We start from the raw sequence: 21,003 nt of genomic DNA, 5'->3' as shown, positions 1-21,003 counted from the left end.
GTGTTCGTGTGTGTGTGTGTTGTTGTTATAAGTTGAAACGCAAACTTTTTGGCGAATCCATCCGGTGGCATAATGAAATTTCGCCCTCATCTCATTAGTATTTTAAAAGTAGCAAAGTATCAGCGCGAGCAACACGCTCATGTTTACTTATATACAGGCATATTTACTTACATATATGTATGTATGTATATTATATATTCAAATTTATACATACATATATATGCCACCGCTACCACCACCCGCCCTGCCCAAGTTCCTTTAACCCCTTCGTAGCTTCATGACACCTTCGTTTCTGCGCTCTTCAACTGATTTAGTTCAACTGTTTGTTGTTGTTGTATTTATTCTTGTTTTTATTGTTGTTTTTGTACTACTTGTTATTGTTGCATACTGCTCCATTTGCAAAAAGTTGCTGCAGTTCAAAGTATTTAACCTTTTCTTTGCCTTGCTGCCTCAACTCTCCTTTTTCTCCTCCTCTTCTGCTTCTTCTTCGTGTTCTTTTGGCGTTCTCTCTCCACGGCTCTTCATTACTTGAGTGTCCTTTGCGTTCAACCCTTTTTGTGCTGGTTAACGCCCGCACCAGGCTCACCACATTCATTTGCCTAAGTATACTTCGTCCTTAATGGCTCCGGCCTGCCTTCGTTCCTTCCTGCCTGTCTTCCCTGTCATTATCGGTATCCTTTGACTCTGGCCTCTTGGTGTATTTCGTTTTTAATAATGATAATCATTCGTCGCTTTTGCTTGTCGCTGAAACTTTTCCAACTTGATATGTTTTTGCGTTTTAGCAATGTTGTTGTTATTCTCAATTCTCACTGTTGTTGTTGGTGTACATTTCACAAGGACTTTCCTTAGTTTGTTGACACATTAACGCGATTAGCAGCTTTTGAATTTATTTGTGAAACACTAAACGCTTTCAACTGCTTTTTCGGCAGCAAAGTTTCGACGAAGTTGTTGTAATTTCAAGTTTAGAAAGCGTATTTGTGGGATTAGAGATACTTTTAGCCGCCTTTTATGTGAAAGGTAAGTAGTTTTGATAAAATAGTAATTTTAGACTTTGCTATAATAATTCTGCGTTGATTCGGTTAGAATCGGTAAATTCTACTTCTTTATTGGAGACTCCAAGTGTAGGCACGTCCTTTTTCACCTGGTCTTTCCTACGGTGTGGAGGTCTTCCTCGGTTTTCCCCAGCAAGTACTCCGTCGAATACTCTAAGAGCTGGAGTGTTTTCATCCATTCGAACGACTTGACGTAGCCAGCGTAGCCGCTGTCTTTTAATTCGCCAAACTATGTCAATATCATGGTATATGTCGTACAGCTCATCGGTTCCATCGACTGCAATATTCGCCGTTGCTAATGCGAATCTCTCGAAAACTCGTAACGACGGCTCAACAGATGCTGTCATCGTCCACGCCTCAGCATCATTTAGCAGGACAGCGATGATGAGTGACTTGTAGATATGGTTTTTGTTCGTCGAGAGAGGACTTTGATTCTCAATTGCCTGCTCAGGCAGGCAGTTCCTTTTCGTGCTATCGAAGGCGGCTAGAAATTCGACGAAGAGGTGGTGTGTGTTGATTTTTCTCTCATGGGCATTTTCCAAGATTTGGCGCATGGTGAAAATCTCATCTGTAGTAGATTTTCCAGGTCTAAGGCCACACTGATACCTGTAAGGTTCAATCAGTTTGTTGATGGTGAGCTTTAATCGTTCACACAATACACTCGATGGAACCTTATATGCGTTGTTGAGGAGGCTTTTTGTGAATTGGACAGAATACACTTAAATTCCAATCGTCGGACATGCTTTCGTCGGACCGTAATCTACAAATAAGCTGATGCATGCTCCTTATCGGTTCCTTGTCGCCCAATTTATATAGCTCGATCGGCAATCGGGGAGTTGATTTCATTATTTTCATCCCAGAAAACTTACTTATTTTTGGAAGCTTTACTTCCAACTTCAAACTTCTAACTCCAGTATTTCGGTTTTTAAAAATATTCAAAATTCCGAATTTGCATACCCGAGCAAGTTCTTGTTGAGAAAAGAACGACTAATCGTCTCTCAGAACTTCAGAAGTTTTACATAAACTTTTTTTGTTTTTCAAAATAGTTTAGTATTTAGTGCTTCCGGAAAACTTGCAGTAATTTTTCATTTCTTGTAAGAGTCAGTTCTGCCTGGCATATTTTACAAAAAGACCATGTATGTATCTCCCCACATAAGGTAGCATAACTTGGTCCATTATATTATGTAGCGGATTTTCCGATCAAGAATTTAGAGGTTCTTAAAATATCTCTACACATTTTTAGCAATTAAACTGGACTGTAATTTAGCAAGCCAGTTTATCGAGCCAGTTTTAAGATCCAGTACAGCGTGCAAGCTTCGTGATTTATACGTATTTTATTCTGTTACAGCAAATTATTCTGCCGAAGTTTTAGAATAAGGAAAAGCCTGCCATGGCTTACCATGCCATCTATCATAATATTATACATTTTTATATAACCTCAAGGGTTAACATATCAGTGATAAACAGCTGTTCATTTAAATGTCTTAGTTCCAATGTTGGAGGCGTTACGCGATCTTGGAATCCTCAGGAATGTTCAATGTTTTAAATAGTATTTGAAAACGCTAAAAGTTCTGAGACCAAAAATCAATTAAGAATGAGTTTGGTTACATATTTCAACAGTCCCAACTTTGGAAACAGGATCAAGAAGAAGAAATGCTTTAATTATGTTGATGGAGATCGCTGTCGGCATTTAAGCGAAGTATCACTTCGAACGTTCTTGCCTTCTAGGTTTATACCATACAATCAAAGATCAACAAAAAGTTGACTCTGGGAATTAATAAAGTTGATGAAACTGACCGATTTTTTCTGTACTTAAAAGCTGTTAAATTTGGTGCTTCAAATGGAATACTACTTCTGTAATGTCATTGTTCTTGAAGTGAAGACAAACAAACCGAAATTTTAAATGACTACATGTTCGGAATCAGAGTTGTGACAGCGCAATTCCCTACCTTGGTGGGTTTCGAAATTCAATTCACTAACATCAGTGTGAATTCTCCAAGAAGAATTTTGTTGTGCACCATGTGACACAATCTTCTGTAAATAGAAGAAATATGAAGAAATATGTCAACATCATAATCTTTTAAGCTTCCATATCTTGCTTTCGCTTGGGTAGCTACAAGGGTTCTCGAAGCAGTTGAAGTAAGATTCCGAGTTGAAATGAAAATTACAAATGTTGTTGAAACGTATCATTAAAATGTTCGGAGTCGGTTAAGATTTATTTGTAAAATAAGATCAGGAAAGATTTTAAAATTAGAGGGGGATTCGATCATATAGCGAAAACTCTTGACTATTTTAGTCTGGTTTGCCGGGCGCTAAAGAGGGAAGCTGATATTTTTAAGAGGTTCTCGAAGGAATCCGAAAAAATAATAATAACCCGACTGCTCGGCAACTGTGAAGAGAAGAAAATTAAAAGCTCTCGGCTCACCTTGATGCCCAGGAACTATGAAGTGAAACAAATAAGAGCTTTCAGCTAGTTTTGATGAAAGCTCACATCTGCTAAGGCTGACTAGAGCTTGATTTATATTGAAATACCGCAAGCTGGCTACCATAACGTGGAAATTTCGTGGCGCAAAAGCGACTATACAAGTTATTAATAACACTTTACGAGTATTTTATGTTATACGATACTCAACTAATTCCTACAATAATCAAATAAAAGGAAGGTTGCCACTTAGAAGCAAAAATCAAATCTCTAAAATCATAAAGACAATCAAATTTACCGTTATTTGAAAGAGAGAAAAAAAATTGTTGAAACAAAAAATCATTTTAGAATTAATTTAATCTTTTCAAGTGATTTACACGCCCGTACACACACTCACACTTGCAAGCGTGGATGCGGGTGCGTCGTGTGCCCGCTCAAACCGCTTCGCACGCTGCACGTTGCACGCACAATGACAATCGTTTTCTCAAATATTTGCCAAAGGACAAGTATTCGCAATTAAATTTCCTCTTATGCAAACGCGCATACACACCCACACGCACACACACACAGACACTTAGTCGCGCGGGCATTCGAATTAATATGTGCATACATGCGTGCCAATAAGCATATGCAAATGTGTGTAAGCAAACACATACAGTATCCAATTTCGAAATTACTTGACGTTGAGGAATTCGCTCGGAAATCGAAGGAATTTAATTGAAGTCACGATTTCGCATTTGCCGCAACTGCGAATTGTATGAGTGTGTAGTGTGAGCAGGCACGCATATGTATGTATGTAGTTATGCCTAAACATACGGTAATGACGCTGTAGGAAATTTTGAGAGCGTTTAATTATTTGAAAAAAAAAATTAAGATTTTTTTTACATTTTCTATGAATTAATATGAGAACGTAAAGATAATGACCCTGTAGGAAATTTTGAGAAAATTTAATTAGTTGAAAAAAAATTTAAGATATTTTTTACATTTTCTAGAGATGTATATGAGAACGTTAAGGTAATGCCCTGTAGGAAAAATTTAATTATTTGAAAAAAAAGAATTTAAATATATTTTTTTTAATTTTTTATGGATTTTCTATTGTATAATAAAATAATTCCTTTTATAAAACTTCACAAAAAAATAAAAAAAATTAAAATATAACAAACAAACGTGTGAAAGAAAGAGAAATGCACAAGTGTTGCTTTTATATCGAAAAAAATAACAAAAAATTAACAAAACGTTTCTATATTTTTTTTTTGTAATAAAAAATTCGGAAAACACAAAAAGTGCTCAATGATCCCCCTTTAAATCACATTACCATAATCTGTTATGTAAAAAAAATTTAAAAATTTATTAAAATTTAATTTTTGCAGCAAGACATATTTTTCCTACAGAGTCGTACGCAAATGCAAAGGCATTGCAGTCACACACGCGCCCGTCTCGATCACAAGACAATCGAAATCTCATTTGCGTTAAATCAGTCACTCACTTTGTACGGTTGTACGCATGTGTGTGTGTGTTTAAAAGTAAATCAAGCAATTACTTTAGCATGCAAAGGCATGTCCGTGTGTCCTTTTTTTCGGTTGCTGCTATTTGCTTAAATTCAATTAAATACGCATTTATTTCAGCGATAACTTTGCGATTTTTGAATTTTGATTTTTCTGAAATGTTGGCAAGGGCTGTGGGAGTTTTGCACTCAAAATAGAAGGAGAGTAAATTTCGATTACGACAATATGAGAGGGTAAGACAGATAGAAAATAACTGAAGTTTTGCCTATAGGCTATTGTACCATCTCCTATATGGCCATAAAGTTCCAGCACTCTCAATAATTCTAGGAGCTTGCTGTGCGCGATTAAGGTGATGAGCCAGCTTCTACAAATTGCTGTGAATGTAGTCAAGAAGGAAGTGTTAGGTTATTTCCACCTTGTCTTCTTCCGTACAGCTTCTGCAGATGGCGTATGGTAAGATTTCTACCTTACAGCATAGACGCCAATAGGTCAATGGCCTGTTAAAAGTTCCACAACTTAGGAGAGGTTAGCCTTACTGAAGGCTTTTGGCCTTTTGAGATAGCACATGTACCGATGGTGGCTCAGCGCTGGCCAAGCTTCCGCGAAGCATAACCGCCTAGTTGTAGAACGCAAGAGAATATGGGAGCACCTGCCTTTCCTTGTAAGTACCAGCTTTACAACTTCTTGCGATTAGGTTAGGCACTTCTTGACCAATCCTGAATGCACTGTTAATGAATTCAAAGCCAGTATCCCCGTTCTGCTATCTAACTGGATGGTAACTTTTCCGAAGGAGGCTGGCCTCCGGTGCAGTAATTCGAATGCTACCTTAATGGTCGCAACATCGGCTTGTAAAACAATGCTATAGTCAGAAAATCTGAAGTTGGAGTTGATAGAGAGCTCCTGACAGTAAACCCCTCCTCCAACCTTACTCCAAACTTTGACCCATCTGTAAAGAAGCTCACTGCCCCTCTCCTTCAATGACTTCTTCCCAACCACAACTCCCTCGGCGGTAAATGAGCAGAGAAAGAACCGTCAGAGTTCGGTTTAACGACTACTTGATCTAAAGGATCCGATGATTCAAAGTGTGTGCGGATTTCCTAGTATTTAGACACGTGTTCTTCTAGGCACACAGATTCTCTAAGTCTAATAGCAATTTTCGCAGTCATAAACCTTCATACAATGATTACGAGCACTATGCGCAAGACGGCATTAAGTGCTATGAAAGCTCTCGAGTTTCTTTACAAGTGTGGTCTTTTCTAGAGCTGTCCACCATAAAGACACTATATAACATAATGGGCTTGAATATGATGTCGTAGAGCCAGAGAAACACTTTCGATCACCTTTTTCCTATAGCTCCTATACAGCAGAATAACGCAATCGATGTCTTTTTTGGTGTCTCATCAATATTCGGCTTCCATAAAAGCTTTCTATCCGGGATAAACCCTAGATATTTGACTGTGCCACAGGGATCTTGTAGTAAATAAAACCATCTCGGGTTTCTTTATGTGGATGGCGAGACCATAACTACTGATCTTGACTATAAGTGCTACATCGTCCACATAGGCAATCACCCGTCAGCCACGATTCTCAAGTTTTTTAAGCAGATCGTTAACGACCAGGACCCATAGAAGAAGAAAGAGAACTCCACCTAGTGGACTACATGCGTTGCTCCATGCGTTGCCCCATTCCGTTTCAATCACTCTGTGGCATAGGAGACTGAAAATGAGATGTTTGAGGTTTGATTCAACCCCAAGATCGTCCAGAGCAGTTACCAAAGCTTGCTCAATATCAAGGAAGGTCCTGGCAGCGAATTTTTAGCCCTAATGTCTTCCTCAAGCAAGTCCGTATTCACTGACCTGCCTTTAAAATAAGCAAGTTGCGCTCCTGACAAGTCGTCCCTCGGAATGCGCCTACTTATGTACCAGCCCATTTGCAGTTTTTTAGTAAGAAGGAAGAGAGGCTGCTGAGCCTGAAGGTCTTGGTCGTAACGTGGATGCCCCTACCAGCCTTCAGAATGAACGTAACTCTGGCTCGCCTATAGGATTTTTTTTTGAAAAATAAAAAAATAATTTTAAAATTATGAACAAAGTCTTACTATTTTTTGCTCATAGCAATATACTGAAAAGGACGTACAAGACCAGTAGCTCTCGAGCGTATTTTTGGAATATTGAAACAATCACTTGACATACAGCATGAATATAACTATAAACTTCTTGCCAGGTGGCAACTTTTTTCTAAAACTATATTAAAGTTTTTCAAACTTTCAAGCCCCAAAATTGACTTTTCGATTCCTCGGTCATTACATTGAGATCTAGTATATCTCTGGTACTTAATTCTTATAAACATGAAATCAACTGATTTTCAGCCCACCAATCACCCGCTTAAGTCTCACAATTTCTCTTCCAAATCTCCCTCACAAAAGCAGCTAAGAAAATTCAACTCCCCTGCCACCATCATTAACTACCCAAGAAGTAACCGCTGCATAGCTTTTTAACTTTCTTCCAATACTGTCATGGCCACCGGCATTGCCTGAACTGCCTAACAACCTAACAACCACTTAAGACACACCTGCCACTTAGGCTTCGGCGGCGCTTTCGCTACGCTCACTTTATTTGTAACTTCCTGTTTATTTATCTATGCCGTTGCTCACTGTTTTCCTGCTGTTCCTTCGCACATTTTTTTCCACTTTTCCAGCATTTATTGTGCTTAATAGTTTTTTTTCACAACGTCCCCTGCATTTCTTGCCGACGCCGCGTTTATGTCTCGACTTTCATCCATTTTTGTCTAACGACTTCCGCCTTTTAACTTATGCCCCTCGGCTGCCTTTACTGGCATGCTTCTTCCAGCATTGTTGCTTTAATACAGTCATTTTGAAGATTCGGCTTTGCCGGTTGCGCGTGCTTTAAGCTTCCGGCATCCATTAAACTTCATTAAAAATTTAATATTCTCCACTCGCATTCATTATTATTTTTATATACTTAAATTTTTCTTTTCGACATATTCTCCCCTGTTGCCTTTTGGCCGTTTCGTGCCTGCGTCGAACCTCTAGTTCGGTTTCCTTCGGTGTGGTCATGGTGTTGGCTGAGGAGCTGGAATCGCTCGCGTGTCGAGTGGCGGTTGTTCAACGCGTTCCACTCACCTGCTTTTTATTTATTATTATTTGTTTTTTTTTTGTTTCCTACTTTATTCACTGTTGTTGCTCACTTCATTGTATGCAAATTTGTATTTTCTTTGTGCCCCAAAGTTTTCTTCATTGATTTCGTGCTCATTTTAACTTTTGATTCAAAATTGGACTTTCTTGTTATTGTTGTTTGTTTGTTTTTAGTTGTTTATTGTCGGACTGATTTAGGCTTGTTTGGCTACTGTTGGGGTCATAATTTGTAATTCAAGTTTTTTTAATAGAATTCTGTTCTCTTCGTTGTTGTTTCTTTGAGATGATAAAGGCCATGATATTGCTTTAAACTCGGTATTGATTAAAGTTTCAAGTTTTCGATAAATGTTAGAGATTTGTAGCGGAACGAAATGAAACTCTTAAAGAGTATCAAATGAATCAACAACGTACAAAGACGATCTGATCGGATTGAGCTGATCTTTTTCTTATCGCCCGATGGCCTATTGCCATAGTAAAAGTTTCAGCCGAACTCGTGATTTTTACCACGTGGGGAGGAGGCCGTGTTCGCGAAATTTAAGGTCGGTAATTCGATTCTGACTTTAAGAAGGAAATCGTGAATCAAAGAGCGCTTAGATTATATATCACATCGTTTAAAGACGACCGTTTTTAATGAGCTCCAACATGAGAGCACATTGGTTGAAAATATGCCCGGATCTGGCATTAGCGTGCCTAAACTTAACTATAGTAGACTTCTGAAAACGCCACGTTGGTCATATTCTACGGAAAAATATTTGTACATTGGAAAAAGTCTTCTGAAGGCCCAATCTGAAGGAGTTCGTTCCTCTTTCGGAGACCGTTAACAAGATATTAATATACTAGTACATATAAGTTTCGAAAACTGTTCTAATGACCCAAAAGATCAGAATGTATCGAGCTAAAAAGACCACCATTATTTTTTTTTTTACTTTGCTTTCCTTTTTTTTCTCTAAGTACCTATCGATAACGCTCAGTTGTACTAAAAACGGCTACCGCATAGAAAAAAGAGCCCAAGATCTCGGATTGACAGACTACGTATTAAAGTTACATGATATATTTGAGATCCTGCTCCAGCTTAAAAGACGGCATGGATCATATGCTGTACGAAATATTGAACATGAGAGTGATGTCGGCGCAATGGTTGCCATATTCGCAACCGTCGGACCGATCCAAAGCAGTATTTGACATTTGAAACAGTTCTCACAGCAGACAGTCCAAATCGAGAACTAATCGTTCAAAGGACTCTACTTTGCCGAGTTGTTGAGCCGATTCAACGTGGAATTGAAGAAAAATCAGTCCAATTTAGCGAAAAAGTGCCCTTCCAATCTGACAGCGCACCGTTTCACTGTTTTTCTAACTGGTTTAAGACTATTGCTCCATTCGCTGTTCGGTTCGGTAGTAAGGTCTCGAACTAAAGAAGGTTGGCTACAAAAGGAAGCTCGATGTTTGGGTGCCACATGAATTGTCTGTGAAAAATTTAATGGACCGAATTAAAATCTGTGATTCTTTGCTAAAACGAAATGAAATTGAACCATTTCTGAAGCGAATGGTAACAAGAGACGAAAAGTGAATCAAATACGACAATAATGTGCGAAAAAGATCATGGTCCAAGTGTGGTGAAGCTCAACAAATGGTCGCAAAGTCAGGATTGACGCCTCGAAAGGTTATGCTGAGTGTTTGGTGGGAGTGGAAAGGAATCATCCATTATGATCTGCTCCAACCTGGCCGAACGTTTGACTCTACATTTTGCTGTCAACAACTAGTGAGATTAAAGCAAGCAATCGAAAAAAATGGCCCGAACTGATCAACAAAAAGGGCTTCGTCTTCCATCAGGACAACGCTAGACCACACACATCTTTGATGACTCTGCAAAAACTGGAAAATAGCTTGACTATGAAGTTTTAATGCATCCACCATATAGCCCTGACCTTGCACCATCGAATTACCATTTGTTTCGGTCAATACAGAACTCCCTTAATGGAGTAAAGTTGGCTTGAAGAAAAACCTCTGAAAATTTCTTGTCGCAGTTTTTCGCCGAGAAACCAGAAAAGTTCTACACTGATGGAATAATGTCTCTTGCGGAAAAATGGCAAAAAGTTGTCGACCAAAATGGTGCATATTTGTTTCATTAAAGTTCATTATAAATATAAAAAAAAAATAAGTTCAAGTTTGATTAGAAATACGAAAAGACTTTTTCGACTACCCTATATTGATTTTAAACGTTATCTGCCACACTGCCACCTGCCAAATTAACAGTTAGCCAAATCTCTTAAATGGATTCCAATGGAATCGAACGCAGCTGATACGAAATTTATACAAGTAAACTAAGAAGATTGAAGCAATACACGAAATGTTAACTAAATTTCCTTTCTGATGCTTTATATAAAGAGTGTTTGTAATCTCCGATTCCAGATCAATCAATACCAGATATTAATATTTGATTATTGCTGCTTTGGTTTGATATTGATATTTCAGGCGCTAACTCTTCATCCTAGAGACCCCTAATACCTTCTTGCGATACTCACATAATTATAATTAATAGGAGTAAAGCTTCCCTCCAGCCCACGTGCCACGTAACCCCCAACAACCCGTTAGCACTTGAGAGCTTTCATTCACTGCACTAAAATCACATGAAATTAATTAAGTCTGCAATTAAAATGCTAAATATTGAAATAATCAAATATTAATAAAGTGTTTGTCAACGCATCAGTGATTCCTCAATGAGCAATAATCATCGACTGCAGCGAACAACAACAACAACACAATATGCGTAGCAAGTTTGCTGCCCAATCCACAAATGCCGCAACAATAAAATGGTTACGCATGTTCATCTATTGGCCACAATGCCACACACACACCCACGCTCTAAGCCATGCACACACTCTTACTCGCTCGGCTGAGACAAATGAACTGCCTTGGCTGCAACCGGACTGATCCGCATTAGTTCGTATGAGCACGAGTGTGAGTGACTTACATGGCATGCAAATTTGAAAACTTCCACTTCTGCCACTTGCTACTTGCCACACTCGTAGGCGCTCGTGGTGTGGCAAGCAATTTTCCAAATGCATTTCCTGTTAATCAGCAAGTATTTAACGCTTAACGGTAACAATGCAACAAAATAATTACAACGACGCTAATGATTACTTGAAGTGATTAAATGCATTGGCTGTTTGTTTGCTTGTATGTGTGTGTGTGTGTCTATCCACAACAAAGGGTTGCATTTCGCTTGCTATTGTTGTTGCTGCTTTAGCTCTCTTCTTGCCAAGGCAATATGGCGAAGATTGCGAGTGCTTATTGACAGCAGCAAAACGCTAAGTCCCCACAAAACGCAACGGGCACTAGAAAATGCAAAGATGCAAAGCAATGCAGATCAACTTAAGTGCTTTGACGACGCCGACAACGACGACGGTCCAATCTCCGAAATGGACAGCTCTCACTGGTCGACGGCGTACGCAGTAGTTGCAGCGTGAAGTAATAAAGCTTGTACATGCTTAGAGAGATTATTCGATGCGGAGCGGTAAGTGCGAGAGCGGAGGAGGGATAGTGCTCACCTATATTGCATTTCAGGAGCTGCTGCTTTTGCCACGCCTGGGATTATGCATTTCCGGTCGAATGAGCACATGTTCATTGCCATACATCGGTTTACATGTACGTATATTTACTGTTACATTTAATGGGTTGTTTCGTTAGAGCTGCGGAATGTTAATCTGCAGGAATGTAGACAGGATAGTCATGACTCCGACTCTATAAAACAGTAAATATGTTGTTAGGTAAGTGAGAGAAATTTTCAAGCTCAAACTACGGTTTCGTTATTATTAAAAACAAAAAAACGTTAAATTCGGTTGCACCGAAGCTATAACCCAGTGACTAATACAAAAGTTTCCTTAGGTTAGGTTGGATTATCTTAAGAGGTAGATGCTGATAGGATTCACACTTGTTTAGCCTGCTAAGCGCACGCGAGGTCTATTAGTCTAGTGCTACAACGGATCACACCAATGGAAAACCAAGTCGATTCCTTTCGATATGAGAGATTGATCCTGAGAGAGATCACACTTGGTTAACCTTTGCAGTTCCCGACGACTCCGCTGTGACCAGTCAACCAAACGAGTCTGATGATTAAGTAACCTGATGCTATTTCTAGTGAAGACAGACATTCTTTGCCTACCCTTGAGAATTCAGTTAGCGAGCTCAGCGCAAATATTGCCGCTCTGCTGTAGAAATGAATGCTCATTTCCCTGAAAGAGATTACACTTCTTAGCAGCATGCTTACCGCCACCTGTATAGCAGTCAATTCTACCTAAAAAACACTACAGTGGTCCAGTACCCTAAGGCCAAGATTGCCGAGAGCTCCTTACAGAAAACAGCCCTTCCAATCTTTTCCTCTAGTTGCAATCCATCCGTGAAAAAGCTCACTGCACTTCTTCTCCAACAACTTCTGTTCACTCATACCTATACCAGTCAACCAAGTTTTCAGAGATTCAGTTGACGGATGAGAAAATTTCGGCGTGTTCATTATGAAATACACCTGCCAGCAAAGTTCACGTAGTGCACCGGACATGCCGATGAGAACCACACTTTGGATACGTTCAAGCTTCCTAAAAAGTGTAGCATTTTTGAGCGCCCTCCACCAAAAAAAAACACCATTGTTGGCTAGACTACGGTTTGGTAAAGCCAAAACACTATCTTTGAGTCCCTGACTTTTGCCTATAGTTCTTCTACAGCAACATACGGTAACCGATGCCTTCTTTACTCTCTCCTCAATATTTGGCCTCCGTGAAAGCTTTCTATCGAGGATAATCCTTAGGTATTTCACCTTAACGATTGGTTGAAGACGCGACCCGCCGAATAAGCGGATAGGGAACTCTCAGATTTTGTACCTCATGGTAAATAAAACAATTTCAGTTCTACATGGATTAGCTGTCAGCCGCTTCTATTCGTTGGATGCCGCAACGATTATTTACCATACAAGAACTTGATTTTGACCGTTTAGCTTATATGCAGCTATACGCTTTAGTGACTCGATTTGAACGACTCAGCTCACCGCACTGATCACTTTCATACATATACACTTTATAGGGTCTCCAACGTTTCCTTTTAGGTGTTACAAACATCATGGCAAACGGAAGATACTCTGTTTAGGGTATAATAAGTTAGCATGATTTTACAAAGCGTATATTAGCGAATCTCCGTCTCTCCGGGTTATCGTAAGGAAGCAAATGGGAAGTGAACCCTGAGCAGTGAAAATACACTTTGGATATTTCTTGATGCTCACTTTCCCAGCAACACGTCCTTTAGGGGGGATATCTCTCGGAGCGCTGCAAGACGATTGCGCGACCTTTATCGACCTTCTGGATGAACGGCACTTGACCTGAGCGATCAATTCGTTCAAAACTTGTGAATCCCCGTGAGCGGATGGCATCATATCAGCGCAGCGGCAGCATGCTGTTAAGGAGTTATACAACTGGTTGGCACCTATTTATGCGAACTGCATAAGACTGCGTTAGATCCCCTGTGCTTGGAGACGGCTCAGATTCATGTTCATACCGAAGACTCGCAGGGGCTTCCACTTTACTCTGGGGAGGGTGATGGAATTGTCGTCGGGAAGAATTCGTTGGAGGAGAGGGGCAGTGAGCTTCTTTACGGATGGGTCAAAGCTTGGAAGGAAGGTTGGTGGAGGGGTTTACTATCAGAAGCCCTCTATCAACTCAAGCTTCAGATTTACTGGCCGTCCAGGCTAAGGCTGCAGCTATTAAGCTAGTAGTAGATTTACTGCTCCGAAATGCAGCCTCCTTCAGAGAAGTAACCATCCACTCAGATAGCAGAACGGCAATACTAGCCTCGAACTCATTAACAGTGCGTTCAAAGCTGGTCAAAAAGTGCCTAACCTCGCTATTACTTAATAGCATCAAGTGTCTTTGTGATAAGATTGATCAGGGTGCCACGCCACAGCTAGCAAGAAAAGGTAACCTGAAACCGCTATCGGTATAATGGGAGCGGGTCGGTGCTTCCGTATCCGCTTGTGTTTCACTACAAGATAGCTGGGCAGCGCTGAGCCACCATCGGTACATGGAGTTGCAAAAGCCTTTTGGCCCAAGATCGAACACAAGAGATCTAGTGATCTCTTTAGCCTCAATAAGACTAACCCCTCCCTAGTTTTGGAGCTTTTAACAGGCCATTGCCTTATTAGGAAAGCGAAAATAACAAATCTTTGCAGTGAAGGAACCAAAATGATTCCTTCAAGCACGCATTGCATTACCCTGTATATAGAATACGAAGTTGCATCCACACATACATCCAAAGCTCTATGCAGCAGTTGGTTGCACTGGCGATCTTATCATTAGCTTGGAAAATAAATTTAATTAAAATGGAGCAACAACAGCAGCAGCTGCAGCGTGTGCATGCAGTTCATCAGCACACACACACACATACATACATACATAGAGGGATAATAAGCAAGCGATGGATGAGAGACGCACACAAAGGGGCTGCAGCGCTGTGGAATGTTGTTAATTAATTACTAATGCATTACTAATGCTCGAGGCACCCAAAGCAAGCTTATCACACACAAATACCAAATGAAAATTACGACAACAAAAACAACAACTCATACAATGCAAAAGTGCATAAAATTATTTGTTAAAGCTTTGACGAAGTTTTCCGGTGGACACACGCAACCAAAACTAAAACCAAACCACTCAAGCCTCTGGTCAACACCTGCTAATGCTAGAGCTCTAAGCTCAAGACACAGGCGGTGCCAATGTGCGTCAGTAATCTTATATTAAGTGCAGCATTAGATATTTGTGGCAAGTGTATATATTATATGTGCTGAGAGCTTACGCCAACCACTCTCCTTAATATGCAAATAATTTTCGAAATGAGCAAATAATTTGGGAGCTTAGCAGTTGAGCATTAAAAATTACTACTTAATCCGTAGAGTTGCTTTTCAGCCTGGGACCAAAAGGATTTTTCCGGATAATTCTTATTTGTTTTTACTTTTATGCAAACCTTTTTTTTGCGTGCCGAAAGGATTGACATTAAAAGCTCGCGCGTAACTGTCGCTGACCCTAGTAATCGCTTTGTAAATATGCCAAAAGCGCGACGGGAGAAAGGGTTTAGATTTGATTATAACCAGCATGCAATTTAAATTCATTTGTTTGGCAAGTTTTTCGCTACAAATCCTATAATAAATAAATGAAAGAAGGGACGATTCTGTCAACAGCAAGAAAGAGTGGAGAAACCTTGCTACAACCCTTAAGAGCTTCCGAAAAAAAGGAATGATGATACCAAATGCAAATCCGTGAAGGCGAAAAAGCGTATTTGACAGCAAATCCTCGAGCATTATCGGCCACTTGGCTCGGCATTTAAAATGTCACGCGGCATTTGGGGCGACATTAAAAATCTTAATGGCTGACGAACATAAAAAAAAACAAAAAAAATGTAAAAAGTACTAAAAAAATAGAAAAAAATACGAAAAAAATATAAAAAATACAAACAAAAAAATAAAAAGGAAACAACTGTAGAAAACTCCTAAGAATTTGAAAAAAAAAACCAAAAGACACACGCTTAACGAACCGGCATTGCTTAATGAGCAAATTGTCAAACGCCACAAATAATCTACCGCCCCAAACCTCAACCTTCGCTATCAACCATATCCGCACCAGCCCAGCAAACCAACCATCTTTGCTACCCCAACTTAAAAAGAAACTTCAGTTTTCCTAAGAAATGAAAAATACAGAAATTCTTCCGAAGAAAAAGCTTTGCTAGTTTGTATTTTCTTTTGGTTTTCGGTGTGAGTAGTCACTTTGTGGAGCTCAAAATAAACAGCTACGGTGATTTAATTTTCTGTTTAGTGATTTTCTTTTTATTTCTCCCCCACCTACTATCACGCTCACACCCAATCAATCAGTCGGTTTGCTTTTTTCTCTCGTTTAGCTTGCTCATTTCACGTCACCCTCCATTTGCTTTCGAAAAATGATGTAAGAAGGAAATCTTAACGCAGACAAACCAGTAAAATGACCTTCGAGTAGCGTAGGATGAAAGGTGGCGGTGGCACGCGATGGATTGATTGATGGCAAGCAGACAGCAAGCGTCAGCTTGGAGACTCGGCAGATCACATGCCGGACAGTTGTACAGTGATTCAGAGAAGTATGATTCTTTAGCGAAGACAGGAACCATTTGATCAAAATTTATCGTTCAGTTCTCAAACCTAAAGAGCAACTGTTGAAAGCCGTTCCAATGAAAATCCTCAACTCATCTACTCTTAGTAAGTGCGGAATTACGTAAACAGACCTAAACAGACCTGAGTTTAATAATTTTTTCATAAAATGGTGCATATCTTTGCTAAATAATGAGTTGTGTCTTCGCTAAACGAAGTTTCTACGTAATTCCGCAATACTAAGAGTCGATATGAGTGGTTTTCGTTGGAACGACTTTCAACAGTTGCTCTTAAATACTTATTTCTAAGTTCCGCTTCCTTCATAAAGTATTTTTGACAAACATCAAGCAGAGCTTAACATAAAAGTATAACTTATGAGGTTAACAGAGCTCCGAGAAATATTCTCGAGTGAAATCGAATATTCGATCAAATATATGGATTAAGAATTCAGGTTATTTAATGAGATTTCAGTACTTGCCTCAATAGATCAAATTTTTTTTTTTGCAACAGATGGGTACACATACGAGTATAAACTATCGAAACGAAATCAGCTATTGCAAACCAAACATTTGTCTTTGAACTCAGATCCCAGTTCACGTGGTCTTTTTATAAAGTAATTTCATATTCAATGTTGAAGTAGTCTGATCTGGATTCCCATTTCAGCCAATAAATGTAGAGAGAATCCTCTATTTAAATTTCATCAATAATCAAACAGAATTTACCGCACATAACTGCATCGAATGATTACAGCACCTTCTCCCCAGTTGCCAACAAACTTACCGCGTCCACTGCGTCCAACGAAGCGCAAATCATTGAATTTGGCCACTTGATTTTTCATAACGGCCGTACAATTCCGCAACTCCGCCGAGAAGTTCTCATCGTTCCCCGCGCGTATTGTTACAATCGTTCCGTCCATTACCTCGCCCAAGGCGAGCACTTTAAAGGCAATTGGTAGCGTTTTGTTCGAGCGCCAATGCGTGGGCAACGTTGTGCAGACCTGTGGAAATAATGAACAGATTCAATTATATTTCCCCATTCTGTTTGGAAATAAGCTAAATGTTTAGTGTCAATAATTATTTGGTTCGGTAATAACTAATTTGACTGGCAGCAGTTAGGACTGCTCTATGGGGTCAATACAGTAAAAATTTAAAAATTAGATTTAAAGAAATTTGTTTATAATTTCGCTTGAAGTTCCATAAAAATTTAAAAAGTTCAACAAAACGTTCTCTTAACTACATATTCACTTCTGTTTTTCTTTCCGAAAAGTCTGACTGCACTAAAAATCTCATCTAGCAGCGTTCTCTGTGCTAATATTTACAAAACGTGCTTCCATAGCCTTCGGCAATTTTCTGGAGGAAAAATCATACTTCACTGTATGCGTAATATCGATCTCTACGACATACATAGTTTAAAGGGGCTTAAATCTAGAAAAGGGATGGTGTAATACGGTTGGGTTAAATATCAAGCCGTCAAAAACAACCGTTGTCGCTTTTACAAAGCGAAGATCTCTACCGCGGTTGAGAACCCTAACAGTTGGTGGCAGGGAGTTAGAAGTGTCTAAAGAGGATAAATTCCTTGGGCTTATATTAGACTCAACCTTACGGTGGTATAGACACGTGGATTTAACACTGTTCAAAGCCACAAAGGTACTCATAATATGCAGACGCCAAGCCGGCAGATCTTGGGACTGCAAGTCAGGTATCATAAGATGGCTCTATACCATGATCGTAAGGTCACTTATGAAGCTGCAAAAGCTCGCCTGCATCTGCGCTTCAGGGGCATTGCGTACTTGCCCAACCGCAGCTCTTTAAGTCATGCTGGATCTTACACGGCTGCATCTAGTAATCGAACAGGCAGAGAAGCATATCATGCAGCTCATGGCAGTAGAGGGTTTTTCATTAAAGGAAGAAAATGTCGTCTCAACAAATAAAGGTATTAGGAGAAGACACACCACTGACCCTTCTTCCAAAAGACGGCGTTACGAAGAGGGTAAATTTCGCAAAGAGTTTGACCTACTACTGAGGGGTAGCACTATCTCTAGTACACTGACTCGAAACATCGGAAGGCATAGGAGCAGGACTGCATACCAAGTTATCCATACCAATGGAACGTTTTCCGAGCATCTTTCAAGCAGAAGTCTCTGCTATAAGTCAGTGCACAGAAATCAATATCCATCGTAACTATCGCAACTAGCGCATCGCTATACTTAGTGATAGTCAAGCGGCACTAATGGCGATGTCAGCGTATGTGGTCACTCGTGAAGGAGTGTATAGGAAGGCTGAAATGTCTATCAGTTTGCAATCTGGGTGCCGAGGCATTAAGGGGTAACCGGCAATGAGCTGGCCGACGAACTAGTCCATTCTATGGCAGCGTCCAGAATGGATGGAGGAGAGAGTGGGGAGAGAACAGCATTGGCAGCGGACAGCACGAATGAGCCATGCTAAGCTACTTCTTGGAGGGTACAACCTTACAAGGTTTCTGGATATTATCAACCTTCCGAGAGACAAATTCCTTCTCCTTGTCGCGCTCTATACAGGGCACTGCATTCTCAGAAAGCACTTATACAACATTGGCATAGTCTCCTACGCAGACTGCCGGTTCTGCGACATGGAACAGGACCCTCCAGAACACCTGTTTCTGAATTGTCCAGGAATTTGCAGAAACAGACTCAAGGCCCTAGGTTTAATCTACTTGGACAGGGATAGCATCACCTCAGTCGCTCCTGGGATTGTTCAGGATGCTGGATCTTTGTGGCCATATGTGATATAGGTGAGGGCACAATACGCCAAAGGTCGCAGTGCAAATCCTCAATTTTTCTATCTATCTATCGGTTGAAAAACAAGTTTCGTCATTTGTTTTTGAAGAACCAGGACACCATTTTACAACAGGTTCTTACAGAACTGGATTTGCGAAAGAGTCATCGTTAGCTTCGTTATAGATTATATAAATGATGACAACTCTCAAAGCTTTTAAACTGAAGTACTCATTCTCTCTTCTGAGTGGAATTGTTCAACCATTTCTTGACAGAAAGGCATTGCAGTATATTGCAACGCTGACTGGACTTCAAAGCTTCATTCGCCCGCAGCAGCTATAATAAATTTCCCATTAGATTGGTATTTCGGAGGAATGCTCTATCCATAAATGAATTATAAGTTTCATACTATTCAGAAATCCTCAGTACCGAAGTACCCATTACATTTCGCTCGAGCTTCCACCAAACTGATTTGATAACCATCTATTTTGAGTAGGACTGCCGGTAGTCACACACAAGTACTCACTCCTACCTTAAGAAATTTGATCATCGTAAAAGTTTTCCTAAGCTTTAAATTAATTTTGGCCACCACTTAACTGCCATATTGCTTTCCATAAAGAGGAAAATATAACAAAAGCGTAAAAATCACTTGAAGTTCACTCAAATATGTTACAAATGATCTGTAGAGATCATATGCGGCCATAAATTTTCAAATTATAAGCATTTTAAAATTATGTGCTTTCCCTTAAAGCTTAAATTAACATTTTCGACTATCGCATATTACTTTTATATTTTTTCTATCGAATAAACTCCATCTTATACCAATATATTGCTGCATATATTACCAAATATTACAAAAGCTAATTACTAAAACTTAAAAACCTCGTGTGAAAGCTCAAAAATTTCCACTTTCTCCATAAAAAGCTTCGTCTTATACCAATATATCGCTTCATATATTACCAAATATTACAAAAGCTTAACACCTTCCTGTGAAAGCTCAAAAATTTCCACTTTTTCCATAAAGAGCTTTCATCAAATATTTTAATTCTATCTTATAAACTCACATACAAGTAATAAACAGTTAAAGTAGCAAATTTAAAGTCACAAATTTGCATACTTACCACATGCGGTGAGCCGGTCTTCACCAATTCTCCCGGATGTTCGGCCAGCAACACATCAACCGTACGCTCGAAGAGATTCTCCGGTGTTAGGTATGGGCTCGTATCGACGACTTTCTTATTACTGCCGCTCGTATTATTATTATTAACACTATTATTGTTGTTGTTGTTGTTATTTGTATGGTTATTAGCATTAGTGGCTTGACGTTTCGACGGCGCACCGCTAGCGGGCGGTGGCTGCTGATGATTCGTGGTTGAACTCACTTCACTTGAGATGTGCATTTTCCCGGATTTTCACACGAGTCACAATTTATTTGGGGTTTATGAAACACGCACGTTCACGTCGACGAACTGCAATTGAAATTCAAAAATCACTTTTTTTAATTTTTTTATTATTATTTTTTTGTTCTTTCTTTTTATTTTTTTTTTTGTTTTTTTTATTTTTTTTTTTATTATTCTAGAAGTTTGGTGTGTTAAGCGATTGGCACGAATAAACTTTGAACTTCAATTTGGCAAATGAGCCGCATATCCGCACTTCATTTGCATACCAACGGGGGGAGGAGGGGTATAATACAGAGTTAACGGCGTCAAGTCATGTGTTGTGTGCTTTGAAGTGTGTGGCCACAGCTATCAAAGCGTGTGTGTGGAACCTGTTGAATGGCAAATTTGCAAAACGGAAACGGAAGTGAACTTTCGTCAATTTCAAATGCACAGAAATACGCACGCACACATACATGCATATAATTGCGAAAGTAGTGGCATTTTTGGCGCTTTTGAAGTTGTTCTCTCTTATTTTTCTCCCACTTTCTACCCCCTCACAAGTGAAAGGGTTGCAAGCAGTCGCAGCAAAT

The 21,003-nt window shown here is 39.6% G+C and overlaps 1 protein-coding gene across 3 annotated transcripts in view; it reads right to left on the bottom strand.

Annotated features, from left to right (window-relative positions):
* Nucleotides 1-21,003, bottom strand: part of LOC120775754 — an 86,813-nt gene that overhangs the window by 54,383 nt on the left and 11,427 nt on the right. For all 3 annotated transcript variants that reach the window (XM_040106082.1, XM_040106084.1, XM_040106083.1), the window contains exons 2-3: nucleotides 20,156-20,503; nucleotides 17,063-17,279 (exon numbers count right to left, since the gene is read on the bottom strand). In XM_040106082.1, the coding sequence (XP_039962016.1) occupies nucleotides 17,063-17,279; nucleotides 20,156-20,434 (496 nt within the window). In that variant the 5' untranslated portion in view covers nucleotides 20,435-20,503. The remainder of the gene's footprint in view (nucleotides 1-17,062; nucleotides 17,280-20,155; nucleotides 20,504-21,003) is intronic.

Source organism: Bactrocera tryoni, chromosome 4 (genome assembly GCF_016617805.1).
Source record: "Bactrocera tryoni isolate S06 chromosome 4, CSIRO_BtryS06_freeze2, whole genome shotgun sequence".
Lineage (NCBI taxonomy): Eukaryota > Metazoa > Arthropoda > Insecta > Diptera > Tephritidae > Bactrocera > Bactrocera tryoni.
Note: the sequence above shows the minus strand (reverse complement) of the source record. Positions and strands in the feature narration are given on the sequence as shown.